General features: G+C 42.0%; 1 protein-coding gene across 7 annotated transcripts in view; it reads left to right on the plus strand.

Annotated features, from left to right (window-relative positions):
- Nucleotides 1–10,892, plus strand: part of BASP1 (brain abundant membrane attached signal protein 1) — a 52,187-nt gene extending 41,295 nt beyond the window's left edge. For 6 of the 7 annotated variants that reach the window (XM_075142492.1, XM_075142496.1, XM_075142491.1 and 3 more), the window contains one exon: nucleotides 9,858–10,892. In XM_075142492.1, the coding sequence (XP_074998593.1) occupies nucleotides 9,867–10,601 (735 nt within the window). In that variant the 5' untranslated portion in view covers nucleotides 9,858–9,866 and the 3' untranslated portion in view covers nucleotides 10,602–10,892. Of the gene's footprint in view, nucleotides 1–3,510; nucleotides 4,657–9,857 lie in introns of those variants that run through there. The other variant, XM_075142494.1, reaches the window with a different exon arrangement.
- Nucleotides 10,893–15,482: the final 4,590 nt, after the last annotated feature.

A 15,482-nucleotide genomic window follows, 5' to 3' on the forward strand; every position in this document is an offset into this window, starting at 1 on the left:
GTTAACTAGATCCTAAATCCTAAACCTTAAAATACTTTAATAGTTAGATAATGGAATAAAGGAGTCAAAAATAAATACTTCATTTAAATTGGTAATCTTTTGTTTTGCTGAGCATGATACTGTGTACTTTGGAAGGAGGCGCTTGCTATGTTAACACCACGACCGGCACCGCAGCAGAGAGTGCTGCCTTGGGTGGATGGTGGCTGGTCTTGCTTCCCTGTTGTTTGCTTCCTTTCTGTGGTGCAATTGTGGAGTCATGTGCTGCAGTCAGAAATGGTGTGCTGCAGTCCATGCAGCTTGTATTTGAAAAAGCAAAACAAAATTGAGATTTGGATTTGGTTCGTAACTATAAATGTGGCTTCACTGCCCATAGTAAGGGTGTCATGCAAACAGAAGAAGGCAAATATGTACTGTAAGGATTGCCATGATCTATCATAGGTCTGAGCTGTCTGTTAAGAGTCCTGTTCCTACCTATAGGATGTTTTCTTAGAGCTGGAGCGTACGGCCAGTGCTTTTCCAGTGAGCAGCACCATGAGCAGCCTAGAGATGGGAAAGAAAACTGTCAAAGAATTTAGCAATCACATTGGAGAATCCATTTGCAAAGTAAAACTGGTAGTTCCAAGATTTCAAAATGAATGTATCCATTTCTTGTAGCATACAGTAATTTATATGCTAAGGACTGTCTCAAATTTGATTGAAACTAGTTTGACCAGTTAAATGGGCATTAAAGTAATACAGATTTTTAAAGTGTGGAATATAAAACAGATATAATGTGAATGTAGATCCCCACAAATAATTGTCTCTAGTGACAGTTCCCTAGTTAAATACCCTAAAGCCTTTTTTAAAAAGTGAACGTGGGTCTCCGTGTCCTTGTTAAGGAAATGGCAGGTGAGTTTGCTATTTATGCAAATAGTAACCGAGAACCTTTGCTATTGAAAAAAACATGTAAATGAGGATTGTATAGTAATTTCTTCTTTTTTTTTTTATAGAAAGCATGAATTTAAAATCTCTTTGTGTGCCTCGTACTGTATGTTTAGTATAAGGCTGCATGTTCTTTGTTCAGGATGAGGCTAGAGAAATACAAGCTATAGGTGTTAAGCTTAAAAAAATTCCCTTTCCCAGGAATGAGGTCTTCCCACATCTGCTCTTTACCAGGATTGTAGTGTGGAGGAGGCTAATGTTTTCGTTGCTTACTAGCATCTGACTGTTACATTTTTTGACTGTCTCTTTTGGAGGCACCCAAAACAGTTTAGGGGTCTGCCAGCCAAGCATATTTGTGGTATTGAGATTCATGATAAAGATAGTGCTGGAGGGACCAAATTTGAGCAAAATGTGAATTAGAAGGAAATCGTCCCATTATCTAGGCTTTTATCACCTTGCGTGTTTTTGTAATTAGATATGGTGGTGGTGTCTTAAGTATTTGAGCGAGGCAAAAAATGGCTGGCCATAATTGGAATAATATGTGTGGAATCTTGCCTCTCCCTCGGCTGTGCATGTTCCTGGGACCTGAACAGTTTGAAAGATGTGGGTAATAAGCACCTCTGAAATTTGCATCATTTCCTATATAGGAACTTAATTCTAGGATACAGATTAGAAAGCTTTGGCTAGTGTAAAATATTTATTAAACTGCTTCCTGGGGAGTCATGCACAAACCCCAAAGGGATGTGGCAACTTAGAAAGAATAAGGAGGAGGCACATGGTTATATTTTTGGCTTATTCTTTCAGGTTATTTTGAAGCCTGCAAACTGTTTCTACAAGAGGGGTTCTTGTAAAATTAATCTCAGTCTCTGCAAAACAGGTGTTTACAGCAGCGTTTCCCCTTCCAACCGTGTGCCTAACAATAGTGTGATTAAGATCTCAGTCTGGGGCAGGCTAACTTTTGGCTGCATGTGTGTACCTGCATAAGCATGTCTGCACACTGCTTTAATTATTCAACAAAAAGAACATATGCAGTTAATCTGAGTATAGGAGAAGTGCCTTGAACATGAGCTGGGTCTCAAGTCTGTCGGAAGGCTGGTAGACTGAATGGAGCAGATGAGGCGAATAGAAATTGATGGCAGCATTTTTAATTTAAGCAGTCAGAGCTTTGGATGAACTGAACGCAAGGCTGAGAAACACATACACCACACTGTAAAAATAACCTATTTTATGCTTCTTCTGTGTTGCTGGTTTTTAATATGATTTGTGTTTCTGTTATAAACACGCAAACCAGCCTTACAGGAGCTGCCAGGGAGGCACTGGCAGTTGTACCTACGCTGCTGGGCAATGTAATGTTGTGTTGGATCACTGAAAAAAACAGGTATGGCAAAACCAGTGGGATTCTGATTTGGAACCAGCAATAGGAAAGTATCAAATAATGCTAACACCAAAACGGATCAGCTGTAGACAATATCGTCTAAGGAGAATAGGGGTGATGTTATTTCTATCCATATTAGCTGGTCTTATAAAAGATGTTATCTCTGCCTACAAAGCACTGCCTTGCCTGGGGTGAGTAGGGAGTTTGCACACAGCAGAGCATTTCTTCCATGCCGCTCGTTGACTCGGGAAGGCAAGACTGTGTCGGTCCATGTTCTGCTCATGTTTTCTGCAAGACGGCTTTGTAGCTGGAGAGGCTAAGGACTTCTAACGGCTTAAGGAAATGAGGTGTGTTGCATTTGGGAGCACGCTTCTGCAGAGCAGCTCATACAGCACACAGGTCAGTACTTCACGTAAGTGGCTTTAATATAGGGCGAAACACACAGAGACTCCATCATGCAGTCCCTTGATACATTTTTTTGGGAAGAATCTCCTACAGCTAAAGTAGTGCTGGTGTCTGACCAGAGTCAGACTGGGTAGTGGATCTTCAGTCACTATGTGTCTCCAGGGTCTTCAGCTGTACAGTCCTCCAAGCCAGGAGATATAAGTCGAAAGTCTTCGATAGTTACTTTCAATGTAACCCACAAAATCTTCATCACTCTTTCATCAAATAATGGATAAATTTTGTTTTTATTCAGGAATTCTGCCTAGCTAGCTAGCGTTATTCCACACAGGGTGCAAAGATGAATTACATGTGCAAAGTACTTGTGTTTTCCGGTTGATGCTAATATGAATTGATAGTTTTGGCAAAACCTTTACCTGTAATGGAACTGCTGATCTTCATTCCCGTGTTGTTCTTGGAAAAATAGGTTCCTAACTGATGATTTAATTCATACCTCAGAGCTCAAGTATTTCACATGAATCTTAGTAATATCTCAGGTACAACTTTTTAATTTGCTCTCAAAATAATTGTCATGTGATTATTAACTTTTCTGATAACTTGCTGTATTATTAGTAGTTATGCTTCTCAAATGAAGCAGTTAGTCATGTACCAGTTCTTAAATAGCCAGGCACAATTTTATATCAGCCTGCAGTGTGCTTAAATTATTATAACTCTCATAATTGGAGTCTATTATCAATGATCATAATTTAGATACATTAATGACAAACGGTCCATATTTAAAAAAGCCCATCATCCTTCCCATTTTTGTGTGGTATATGTGTCCCCAGGAATTTTAAAATAATATAAAAATTGAAGTTCCTCTTTTTTTTCTTTTTTTTTTTAAAGAAATTTGCATCAAACGTGTTCTATTTCTAATCAGAGGAAAATAGGACTGAGATCTGGCTACCAATGAAACTCGTAGACTTGGTAATATTACTTCTTAGAGTTCCTTCATTGGCTGCATATTAAAAGAAAACAGGACGGTAACAAAATTGGAATTGGCTTCTTTTAAAGATCAAAGTTAGAAAATCAGGTGAACATAATTCCTGTATTTTACGTATTCACTGTTCTTCTCCTCTATACTCCTTTAGTAGATCTTGAGATTCATGAGGCTTTGGAGGAAGGAAAAGAGGCACAGTAGTTACAGGACTGTGCACATGCCGAGGGAAGGAGAAAAAAATTATCTGTGGTCCATGAAGAAAACAGCACAGGTGCCAAGCCAAGATGTTCCCAGTTTATCATCATGCGTCTCACAGCAATAAATACACCGAATTGTTCAGTGTTAAGGACTCGGCTTGAACAAGCAGGCATGTGGAGACCACAGGCCAAGTTTTGTTGTGTGCACCTAATGAACTAGCAGCTTGTTACCTTCGGATATACGTAACTGCCCTGTGAAGGTGCTGCGCTGCTCACAGCCCTGCAGGCGTGGAACTGCATGAGGTGCCCGGCCCCTCGGGGCTCAGCTGTGTGCCACCCCCGCCGTCTCTTCCGTAGGGGGAGGTGGGCAGGGGTGTGTTTTCTGCTGCCTCCCTCGCACCAGCAGCACAACCCGCCTGGCTGAGGGAGAGCTGGTTCCCGTCACTGCTCTGAAATATAAGGAACACAGAAAAAGAGGGTACGGTAGAGTAGGGTACGGTATGGTAGGGTAGGGTAGGAAAGGGGAAAGGAGAAAGGGGAAAGAAAGAAAAAAAGAGAAAAAGGAGAAGAGAAAAGAGAAGAGAAAAAAGAGAAGAGAAGAGAAAAGAGAAGAAGAGAAGAGAAGAGAAAAGAGAAGAGAAGAGAAGAGAAGAGAAGAGAAGAGAAGAGAAGAGAAGAGAAGAGAAGAGAAGAGAAGAGAAGAGAAGAGAAGAGAAGAGAAGAGAAGAGAAGAGAAGAGAAGAGAAGAGAAGAGAAGAGAAGAGAAGGTCGCTACTACTAAGGTGTGAAGAGGCTTGAGCCTCAGTGAGACCTAGCATTTCTGTTCTGTTAATTCCAAATAACATTAGAGGAAAATGTGTGAGGATAATTGAGAAAGAGCAGAAAAACATGGTTTTGTTGCTAAAAGACAAGGCTAGCGAGTCTAATTCTATCTAGGGCTATGCTACAGACATCTTCTAACCTTAACCTGGTAAACTGATTGACCTGGGCTGGTGAGACGGGAGCATCTCTGAGTGTGTGTGTAATGGGAAGCATGAAATTGTACTGAATATTTTGAGAAGTAGTAAGTTCTTTTTTTTTTTCTTTCATAAAAGTTTCAGAAAATCTTTTGAAAACTGTATCTAGAAATTCCTTGTTTCCTTAAGTTCCTATATATATTGCTTTTAAAAAACTTGCATTTTTTTAAAAAACAGAGGTGTAGGGTGAATCAATGAAGTACAGACATGCAATGGTTTCTTCAAGATCTTTTTATTTATTTTGAGCAGCTGGGGGGTGGGGCAGTTTCTGGCATCAGTATTTCCTTTGGTTTGGAGTGTTGAAACCCTGCCTTGGGAGGGATGTGCATTTTACAGCTCTTGTCTGCAGGCAATGTGAGATAACTCGTGCCTGGGAACAGGCTTGTGCAAGGGCTACTTTGGCCTGACCCACCGCATGTGCTTACATTGCGCTGAAGGCAGTGGGATTTCAGAAGATACCTGCTGTTTTCCTGAACTGGTTTTTCTGGAAGTGGACTGAGCTCCCCACACTTCCGCATGAAGTTGAACAGGAGCTCTGGAAGTTTAGCTTTGGCAATTTACAGGTGATATCTGTGTTTTTGTCCTTTCCTGATGCACTGTTCTCTGTACTGAGAATGAGGGTGAAAGCAAGTCCATTCCTGTAATAGCCAGACCCTTTCATGGGATGTGAAAGTGTATGCTAAATGAAACATTTAGAAATTTATAAGCACATAAGAAATCTAATTGGGCAGACAAATCTTTACTGACAGAAGAGAGAGAGAGAAAGAGTCTAATTCTAGGGACTTTTCCATTATAGAAGCACAATTTGAAATATAAAACTTGGAAATAACATTTCCTTTTCCCAAACTGTACAAATGTATGCTGCCTGTGTTCCAGGGATTCATTTCCACCAGATCAGCTTGATCTTCACATGTAAAATCAAAAATGTTCTGTGAGTTCTTCTTCCTGCTCTATTACGATCTTATGGACATTAACTCTTTTTCTGACACTGTTATCCCAGGAAATCCTGATTATCACAAATATTCAATTTTCAAAGTGCTGAAACGTGCTCTAGGTGACCTGTAGACGTGGTATTTTGTAATACAAATATAGTCAGATTATTTCTTATATATAGTAGGAAAGATACCTGTGCAAGCTCCCCAGTTCTCTTCCTGCTTTCTGCAGGAGAATGGAAACTTCAGGATGGGCGCAATGAACAGCATCTCTTAGAAACAGAAGAAATCCTTGCTCCCGTTGTAGAAGTCCTCCATAGTGGTCTCTGGATCTGTTTCTTCTTTCACGAGAAGAGCAATACAGTCAAAGAATACTGAGCACGCTGAGAAGCAGATGAAGTCTATTATAACTTTGAAGTGTATTTAACCTTGCTCTTCTGATGCGCTGGTCTGCCAACTGCTTCATCAAAGTTCGCTGAAAATAACTGATATATTGCAACTTCTTACATAAAATCTGCTTCTAGACTGTCTCTTTCTAGACCCTTTTCTGTCCAGTAGTGAAAAGGCACAGCCATCAAATGCTGTGCCATTTTACAGGAGTGGTGCTCAGCACCAAAATTTTCAAGGATCTTCCTTTTAGATGCGGTTTGCACTCAGCTGGTAGCTGCAAGAGCTAGTTCAAAACCACTATGTGTCAATGGTAGTGCAAATAACTGAAGCCATACTGGGTATTAGCCTGTATGGTAAATAGTTGTAGGCAAATTTTTTTCTGGGTCTGTCTTTCACAAGGCGGATGCAGTGGTTATGGGGGTTAGGGAGAGGCAGGGGAAGTGGGAGAGGCTGAGCAACGGAGCCAGGGCCATCAGACTCACCGGGACAGGCAGGGTATCTCCTTTTTGTTAGACTTTAGACCTTTGGTGCGGGGGAGCAAAAAGGTCTGTACTCTTGCAAGACTTCATATGTAGGTAGTAATACAGATTTAACACTGTCTGGATACATACCTGGATGACTTAATGCACTTTGCTGTCTGTTTCACTTGTGAGACATTTCACTGAGATTCACTTCCATGTGGCACCAGGCAGGATTATCCCCAGGCAAGAATATCCAGTACAGTCACAGAGATGGTTAAGTGGCTTGATCTACACGCTACGTTTCTTCCAGGTATAGTTGGCTGTAGTTTTAAAATACTTCTTAAGGTCTGCTTTCTGTCTGCTGCACCCTGAGACTCTTTGCACTGGAGGGTTCAGAGCTGTGCTTCAGGCACAGTTAAGGTGGGGCAGGGACTGGATCAGCGTCTGTTTGAGGCAGTGGAGCACATGGGGGCTGGTTTTGGAGAACGTGACAGGGGAGCCCAGATACGTTATCAGGAGGCTGGGGAGAGGAGTATTTGTAATTCAGATACATCAGGAACATCATAGCATTGCTACCTGCAGGGCTGGGCGATGACCCTCGTGATTGCTGTGCTTTTGCGTGATAGCCTGGCATAGATATAACGATGATGATCTAGGTGGCTTTTACATAGGGAGATGTAAGATTCAGTGTCACAAGGAGTGAATCTATTCTGTTATAAAGTAGTTGAAACTCTGCTGGAAGGTGGCAGTCCATTTGTAACTGTAAATATTTAGTAATAGAGCATAATGGTAGTCTCTGAACCTCTTCCCCATCTTCTGCTCCGGTATCTTGAGCCAGCTGGCTGTGATGCAAATTGAGACACAGCGATTTCACATTGTACCTCTGAGCAAAGACAGTGTGTGTTTCTTTTCATTGTTTGGGAGCACATTTCTCATGTGCACGCCTCTCTGCTTATTGGTCCTTTGGCATACGCATTCTGTAGCTAGCTGTATCTGAGGTTAAAAGCTTTTTGTGGAAGAAAATATAAATTGTGGTGAGTTACTACTATCCATGAAATAGCAAAATCTGGAAAAATACAGAAGACGCAGCAAATGAAATTAGGCTCACAGTATCTGGGCTTTGACGGGAAAAAAATACAGGCTTTTAATTTAGGGATTGCAAATTGGGATACACACACGGCTTCAGTATAAATCTGTGATCCTGCTGACTTGCAAAAGCCCTTTCAAAGTTTTTGGTTGTAACTGTACATAAGCAATAAGCTGGAGCAATATTTATGGAGTATCAAGGAGCCTGTAAATTTGTCAGATAACAAACTAATGTCCATGGCCTGCCCTAAATACCTAAAAAGCTGGTATGACTGCCATGAAGGTAGAGATTAGATTCCTCAGCTATGGCTGGAAGTTAATCCTTTTATTGCTGTTCCTCATAAAATTTCAGACAACAAAGTAGTGTTTTAGTAACATTAGATTACCATTTTGCAGGGCTGTGCGCTAACCCTTCAACAGTATTTGCAAATTGTTTTTCTTCTTGAGCGCTGAAATCAGAAATATCTCTGCTGACCATAATATCTCATTTTTGCCCAAGACATGGAAAGTCTGCTGTTGGGCTGTCCTGTGCCTTGTATCTGTGGTAGCAGAAAATCTACTGAGAGACAGCTAGTTCGTAGTGGTATTAAAAATTATTTATTATTTAGCCTTCTGTGAGCACTCCTATGAATTTTTACTGGTTTGTATCCACAGTTTTGGCAAGTGTGTGAAAAATATAGAGCCTATGAGACTACCTACCTTTACAAAACAGAAAATTAGAATGATTCAGCTCCCTTGGAGAAACTCTTAAATTATAAAACATATAAAACAGTATTTTGAAAAAATCACCTTCTCCACTATTTTCAAATGGTACAAAAGTAGGAATTTTTTTTCTTAGCCTTTCATTGGGTATGAATGATATATTTAATATCAGAAGTGTATTTTTTAGGTAATCATAGAGATTTTCATGTTCATTAAGGTCACAATATATCTGTGTCTCCTCCTGGTTTAATAGACAAAGTTTGCCTTGAAGTACTGTGGAAAATTTTGTATATTCTTAGTTGAGACTCCCACACGAAGGGTATATAAATACTGGTATGGTTGCATACACGCTCAACTTCTTTTAAACAACTGAACTGTGTACCTGATCACTTGTCATGCTGGCAAACCGTGACAGAGGCTACAAAACATGTACTCCTCTTCCCCCCTTATTGCGTCATGTCACGTACTACATGTAAGCCTGCGTTCAGAAGTGCCCATATTTGCTTCTGGCCGCAGGCTTGCTGTGTCTCAGGCTCTGTCTCCCATCCTGCTGCGGGCGGCCGTGACGCACTGCCGTGTGCGGGGATGCGGGGCTTGTGGTTGGCGATCCCTGTGGGAGTTTGGGGTGAGTGGGGGCTCTGTGCGTGGGGACGTCCCCACCTCGGGAGCTGCTCCTACTTCTGGTGCTGCTGGAGCGTGGTGCCCGCACCCCTCCGGGTGAGGGAGGCACGCGCTCCTGGCCGCTGGGTACCCTCAGCCCTGGACATAGGCTGTATATACAGTGGGAGCTGGCTGTGTAGGTAACAAGCGGTGAGAGTGGAGTGAGTAGATGCGGTCTTCTGTCTTAGGAAGAACATCGGTCTCCTCACTGACTCACTTTCATCTTTCCAAACTTTAATGCAAAGCTTGTTCATAGCCTTCACTGGAGTGATAGTGGACTTTGTGTTAACCAGGGGTGGATGCCAAGATTGACCGTCAAATTCAGTTTGTGCACAACCGGCTTTTTTCTGCTTCCACCCTTTATATGCCTTTCTCAGGACACGAGAGATCATGACGTATGTTAGCCCTCCCTCACCTTGTTACTCCCTCCCCTCCCTCCCCCCTGAAAAGTAACGGGGGTTAGAGGGGTTCAGAGAAGGACTGTTCACAAGGGGATGTGGCAGAAGGGGGTTTGCTGACTGAAATGCTGCAGGGCTGTGCAGGACGTCAGCTCAGCGGCAGTGGTGCTCAGCAGCATCGGTGTGTTCAGCTGATAAAGTCTGACCAAACCTGTTGTAGTCTCCTTTTCAGGAGCCAGCATCAATTTTTCTCTTGCACCTCAGTTGATCTGATTTTGATTCTCTCGGTGATAAATGCTGGGCTTTGGGTAACCACCTCCTTCTCTTCTCTGTTACAGAGCTCCAACATGGGAGGCAAACTGAGCAAGAAGAAGAAGGGGTACAGTGTCAATGATGAAAAAGCTAAAGACAAAGACAAGAAGGCTGAAGGAGCAGCAACTGAGGAAGAGGAGACTCCAAAGGAGGCTGAGGATGCCCAGCAAACCACAGAGACCACCGAAGTGAAGGAGAACAACAAGGAGGAAAAGGGCGAAAAGGATACTCAGGTCGCTGCCAATAAGACGGAAGAAAAAGAAGGGGAGAAGGAGAAAACAGTGACCCAGGAAGAAACCCAGAAACCAGAACCAGAGAAGTCGGAGGCTGTTGTCGATGCAAAAGTAGAGCCACAGAAGAACAACGAACAGGCACCCAAGCAAGAGGAGCCGACTGCAGCCTCTGCTCCCGCTGCCAGTAGCGAAGCACCCAAAACTTCTGAGCCTAGCAGCGATGCAAAAGCTTCCCAGCCTTCAGAAGCCACAGCTCCCAGTAAAGCAGATGACAAGAGCAAAGAGGAAGGGGAAGCCAAAAAGACTGAGGCTCCCGCAACGCCTGCAGCCCAAGAAACTAAAAGTGAAGTGGCCCCAGCTTCAGACTCAAAACCTAGCAGCAGCGAGGCTGCGCCTTCTTCCAAGGAGACCGCGGCAGCAACAGCAGCACCTAGTTCCACTGCTAAGGCCTCGGACCCTGCAGCCCCACCAGAGGAAGCGAAACCTTCTGAAGTTCCAGCGACTAATTCGGATCAAACCATAGCAGTGCAAGATTAAATTGGACAGCCTGTTGAAACAACCACTTAAAACAACCTGTGTCTTTTTTTTATTTTTTCAGCTATACTAACTCGTTTCAGATCTGAAATAACAAATATGTATTGCCCAGAAAGAAAAGGAGAAAAAAAAAAAAAGAAAAGATGAAAAGGATGTCCCATCAAGTTGGGAGGGAGGGAGGGGGGAGAATCCAAATAGTATTTTTGTGGGGAAATATCTAATATACTTTCTGCCAACTTGACACAAGTCCTGGATTTAAAAAAAAAAAGTAAAATAAATGGATGTCTGAAAGTACAGCACATCTTTTGTATCTGAACTGCTGTAAATGCACTCCACCAATGTATCAAAATCTTCTTTTTGTTCTGTAATGGGGTTTGGGAGTGATGCGTTTGATTCTGCCCACTGGGTTTGTGCCAAGGCAATCAGATCTTTATGAAAGCAGTATTTTCTGTGGTTTTTTTATTTACAGCCTTTCTTATTTTGATATTTTTTTTATGCAGTGGATGAATGCCAACTTTCAGACAAAACCCACTTAGCTGTCCACATATTTCTCAATGCCAATCCTCCAATTCTTCCTCTCCAAATATTTTTTGGGAGTAAAAAGCATTCTCATCCTACTTAGCCTACCTAGATTTCTCATGACGAGTTAATGCATGTCCGTGGTTGGGTGCACCTGTAGTTCTGTTTATTGGTCAGTGGAAATGAAAAAGTCTGCGTTCATTGCAGTTCCAGTTTCTCTTCCATTCTGTGTCACAGACACCAACACACACTCATTGGAAAACAAATGAAAAAACAAAATGTACAATGGATGCATTGAAATTATATGTAATTGTATAAATGGTGCAACAGTAATAAAAGTTAAATAATTTAAAAAATATAAAAGTGTAAAGACTGATTAAATCTTCACTTTTACCCCCTGGGAACTAGGTGAAGGAGATCCTTACACTCAGAGAAGTGCTACATCTGGGGCTGTTTACTCTTCTATTTATAGCGAAGTAGAGGTAGAGAAAGAACCATCAGCCTCATGATCCTAGAAACATGCTGCCATAAACTCCTACTTAAACAGCCACAAGTATTCACAGGTGAGGTTGGAAGAAGTGGCAAATGAACAGCACATCTCATATACTTTTTATCCCAGGCGAAGTAGAAATGGCTTTTGCCTGCCTTAACATGTGGAAAAAAAAAAACCCTCTCTTGCTATTTTAAAGAGCCAGAGGCATGCTGACTGGGTTTTTACTGGGAGTAATACAGTGGATTTGATAAACTGATCTTTTAAAATGAGGCAATTAAATTTAATCCTAGTCCTATTAAAATATTCCTAGTGCTGATACACTTTGTCCTTTTCCCCATTGCCATTGTGCAGGAGATGAACCGCAGCTGCCACAAAAGGCCAATTCTCTGTATTTCAAATATGGGTCACCTTGTGGAGCTGAGCAGAGTTTAGCCTGGCATAAACAACATTTTTCAATAGTTTTGCCGCTTTGCCCCATTTTTATTCAGCAGAACTGCTGAATAATTGCAGTTTCTGCTGCGTGGTGTCTTTGCTGGATACAGACAATTTCAGTGCAGAGCCCAGGATTCACAAAACTGGCTAAAGAAGCATATTTGGTCTGCCCCTCAATACACTCTTAGGCTGAGCAGAAGTTCTGACAGAAGTGGGCAATGGTAAACAGAAACACAGCTTGTACACATACCAAAGGGATGAGAGGACATGTATTTAGTAAATAAGGGAAATGATGTTTTAAAATTGTATAAATTATTTCACATGCTCGCTCTCTGTGCAGTGAGGATGATTCACTCTACAGAGTTCCATAATTCTTATCCTTTATTTTATTCAGAAATACAAGGTTCCTATACCGTGCTGGGGATACTGATGTGCAGTCATACATCTGTGGAAAGCTTACTGGAACAGGCAGGAGTAGTTCTGCTGGGTTTAGATCAGGTCATTCACTTACATGAATCTTGCACCACCATCAAGCCTTTGCATCCTTAATGCGAAGGAGACAATTTAATGCATAACATGTCAAAATAAAGTGGATTCTTTTGCACAGAGAAAGGTCAGCTAAGTACTCTGGCTTAAAAAGAAGGCAGGCTTTTTCAGATCAAATAGCTGAAGCCCTGCAAGGGACCAGGCAGATAACACATTTGGAGTAGTTTACCAAGCTTTGTGCATATATAGCTGTCACAATCTACAGCACCTTTGTGTGGCCGTGTCTGTGGCTTTCCTGCAAATCTGTAAGAGCCCTCTGCCATCATTTCCCAGTGTAGATGTGTCCCAGAAAGGGAGAACTTCTGTGCACAACTCCCCCATGAATTTTCATGAGACGAGTGCAGGAGTGAGAGGAGGAGTGCGGGGATCCTGCAGTACTTCGCGGTGGTGTAGTACCGAATCGACCCAAAGCTGATGGGACTAAATCTGTGCTCTGCCTTTGGGCTGGAAGTGGCTGCCAATGGATAATAGGTATGTAACTTGTTTACTGGGATGGTATGAGAATGTGCCTACTAATAATATCACACCTTGGCTGGTATCACACCCATTCATTTTCAATATAATGTTCCAAATAGCGCTTAATCTCTGTTACTGAAATAGTTTGACAATCAACACATGCCTTGTTTTCCCCTGAGCTTTCTTCAGTTGGCACACTTAGAGCTGGTAAGAAGATCTTGAATGCAGTCTTCCTTTAATTCTCTGAGGCAATTAAAAATAACCCTGTGCTCCCCGGCTGTATCCAAAGCAGCAGCCCCTGCAGCAGTTGACAGCAAACTCTTAACACACATGCTGCAGTTCTCACAACCTGCTTGCTGATGGGAGTTTCTTCCCAACAGTGTCGACGGTGCAAAGGAACGTTGTGCCCCATGGGGCTGGAAATCACTAGCACATGGGCAAAGGAATAAGCACTTGTGTTTGAGAAGCTGAGAGGCAGTGCAGCCAAAGACTCATGCACTTAAATAAGTGCTCAGTATTCTCAAAAAATAAAAAGAGAAGTTGGCATATAATGTTTTTAATTCTTTTATTAATAGAGGGGGCTGCAAAATTAGCCTTGTCATAGTAGTTAAAATGCTTAGTGTGTAACTGGTAGTGCCAAGGCATTCTGGCTTAGGCCATTGCTCCATAGTGCTACTATTCTGTACCTACATACGCAAGGGAAGAAATCGTCTCTGTTCAAAGAGCTTATGAGCTAAGCATATATGGTTAACATAGAAATGTAAAGCATGTTGCTTGCCTGAAGTGGCATGAGAAGAGGTTAGAACCTAGAGCCCTGCTTTCCTTCACCTCAGTGCAGTACCTCATCTCCAAGATCCTCTTTTTCTGAGTTATAATCACTCTTTAATAACAGTAAAAGTATGCTAAGAGTACAGAGCTAACAGGCATGTTAATGCTTTGAGCGTAAGCACATTGCAGATAACCTCAAAGGACCCAGCCCTTTTGTGAAAGCGTGCCAAAGGAATAGAGAAATTCAACCCTGGGAAAGAACCTTTGCTATTGTTTAGAGCCCCTACAGAGAGATGTTTGCAAGGTCTCCCTTGTTTTGCCTTGGAGACTGTCAAGAATCTGTTGCTCTCCTTTTGACAATAGGAAGGTCAGTACTGTTGGCTTTGCTCACATTTTGCTCGCACTTTCACAGCAAGGAGAAATGCAGCTGCTTTTAAATGTACAGCACCTTAACATTTTTTTTTTTTCTTTTTTTTTCCCCTGTACTTGAAACGTACCTGCTGGCATTTTTATAATGACATTTTGAGATGGAAAAACAACTAACATTATGTTAAAATATTCATAATGAAAAAACTTCCTCGGAGCAATGCTTACCACTTGCCCTGAAGCTGGTTTCTGTACACTTATTTATGTGTCGGTATAGGATAGACACTTCCATGAAGAAAGAGTAAAATAAAACGTTATAGGATGTGTCGGTGTCTTATGTGACAGCACTTCTAGGCATGTGACCGTGTGACTGCTTCTACCTAAACAGTCATTGACTTCCCAATTTCTGCTGCTGCTTCCCTTGTTCCAGCGCTTAACTAGGAGGTCTGTCTGTTCTCTGTCTCACCTAAGGACTGCCTTCTCTGGATCGGCTTGAACCCCAGCTTGATTCTAGTGTACTGAACTGAGCTTGAAGCAGTGGTTGAATCAAGCCCTCAGTCTTGCTACAGGAGCTTCTTATCACTAGATTGCATTTCCATGAATTTATCCTTATTTAGCCAAACTGGGGATTTGTTGCCAGTGCTGCAGAAGGCATTTTCGCACAGTACATTTCTGCAGTACATCTGCCGTTATACTTTCATTGCTGTCTCATTGCACTGCATTCATAGTCTTTAAGGGTATTTTTAAAGATTTTTTAAATGCTAATCACTTGGTTTGCTTTTTTTTTTTTTTTGGTCACATATTTTTTTCTGCACCAAACTCTTCTGTCTCTGCATTTATCCTGAGTCTGATTTGGTTGACTTTCTGCCTTTCACTTACTATTTTTTTTTACATCCTGTTTTATATTTAACCTCCCCACCATATTTCATGCAATATGAATGCATGTTGGCTGTTAAGCAGCCAGATTCGAAAACCATGGCACTCCAGTGATGGGAAAAACACAGCATAAGGAACAGCAGCGTACATGTGCTTTCCTTCATTGCTGTGAAAAAGAGTCTTCTCCAGGACTGGCAGATCTTTGCTTGCTGCATTTATCATGGTGGGCTCAATCTCTGGCCACAGGCAGGTAAGCAGGAGGAGGTATTTTAAGTTTTATTTTTTTATTGGGGGGAGAGGGAGGGAGTGGATGTTTCAAAATACGGCCACAGGAATTGGGAGACAGGGCTTATGAAGCAATCTTTGTTTCCTGGAGCAACGCTATTGTATGTTAACTGGCCACCATAGGGTGACCAAGTCTCTCCAGC

The sequence above is a fragment of the Calonectris borealis genome, chromosome 2, assembly GCF_964195595.1.
Source record: "Calonectris borealis chromosome 2, bCalBor7.hap1.2, whole genome shotgun sequence".
Taxonomy (NCBI): Eukaryota; Metazoa; Chordata; class Aves; order Procellariiformes; family Procellariidae; genus Calonectris; species Calonectris borealis.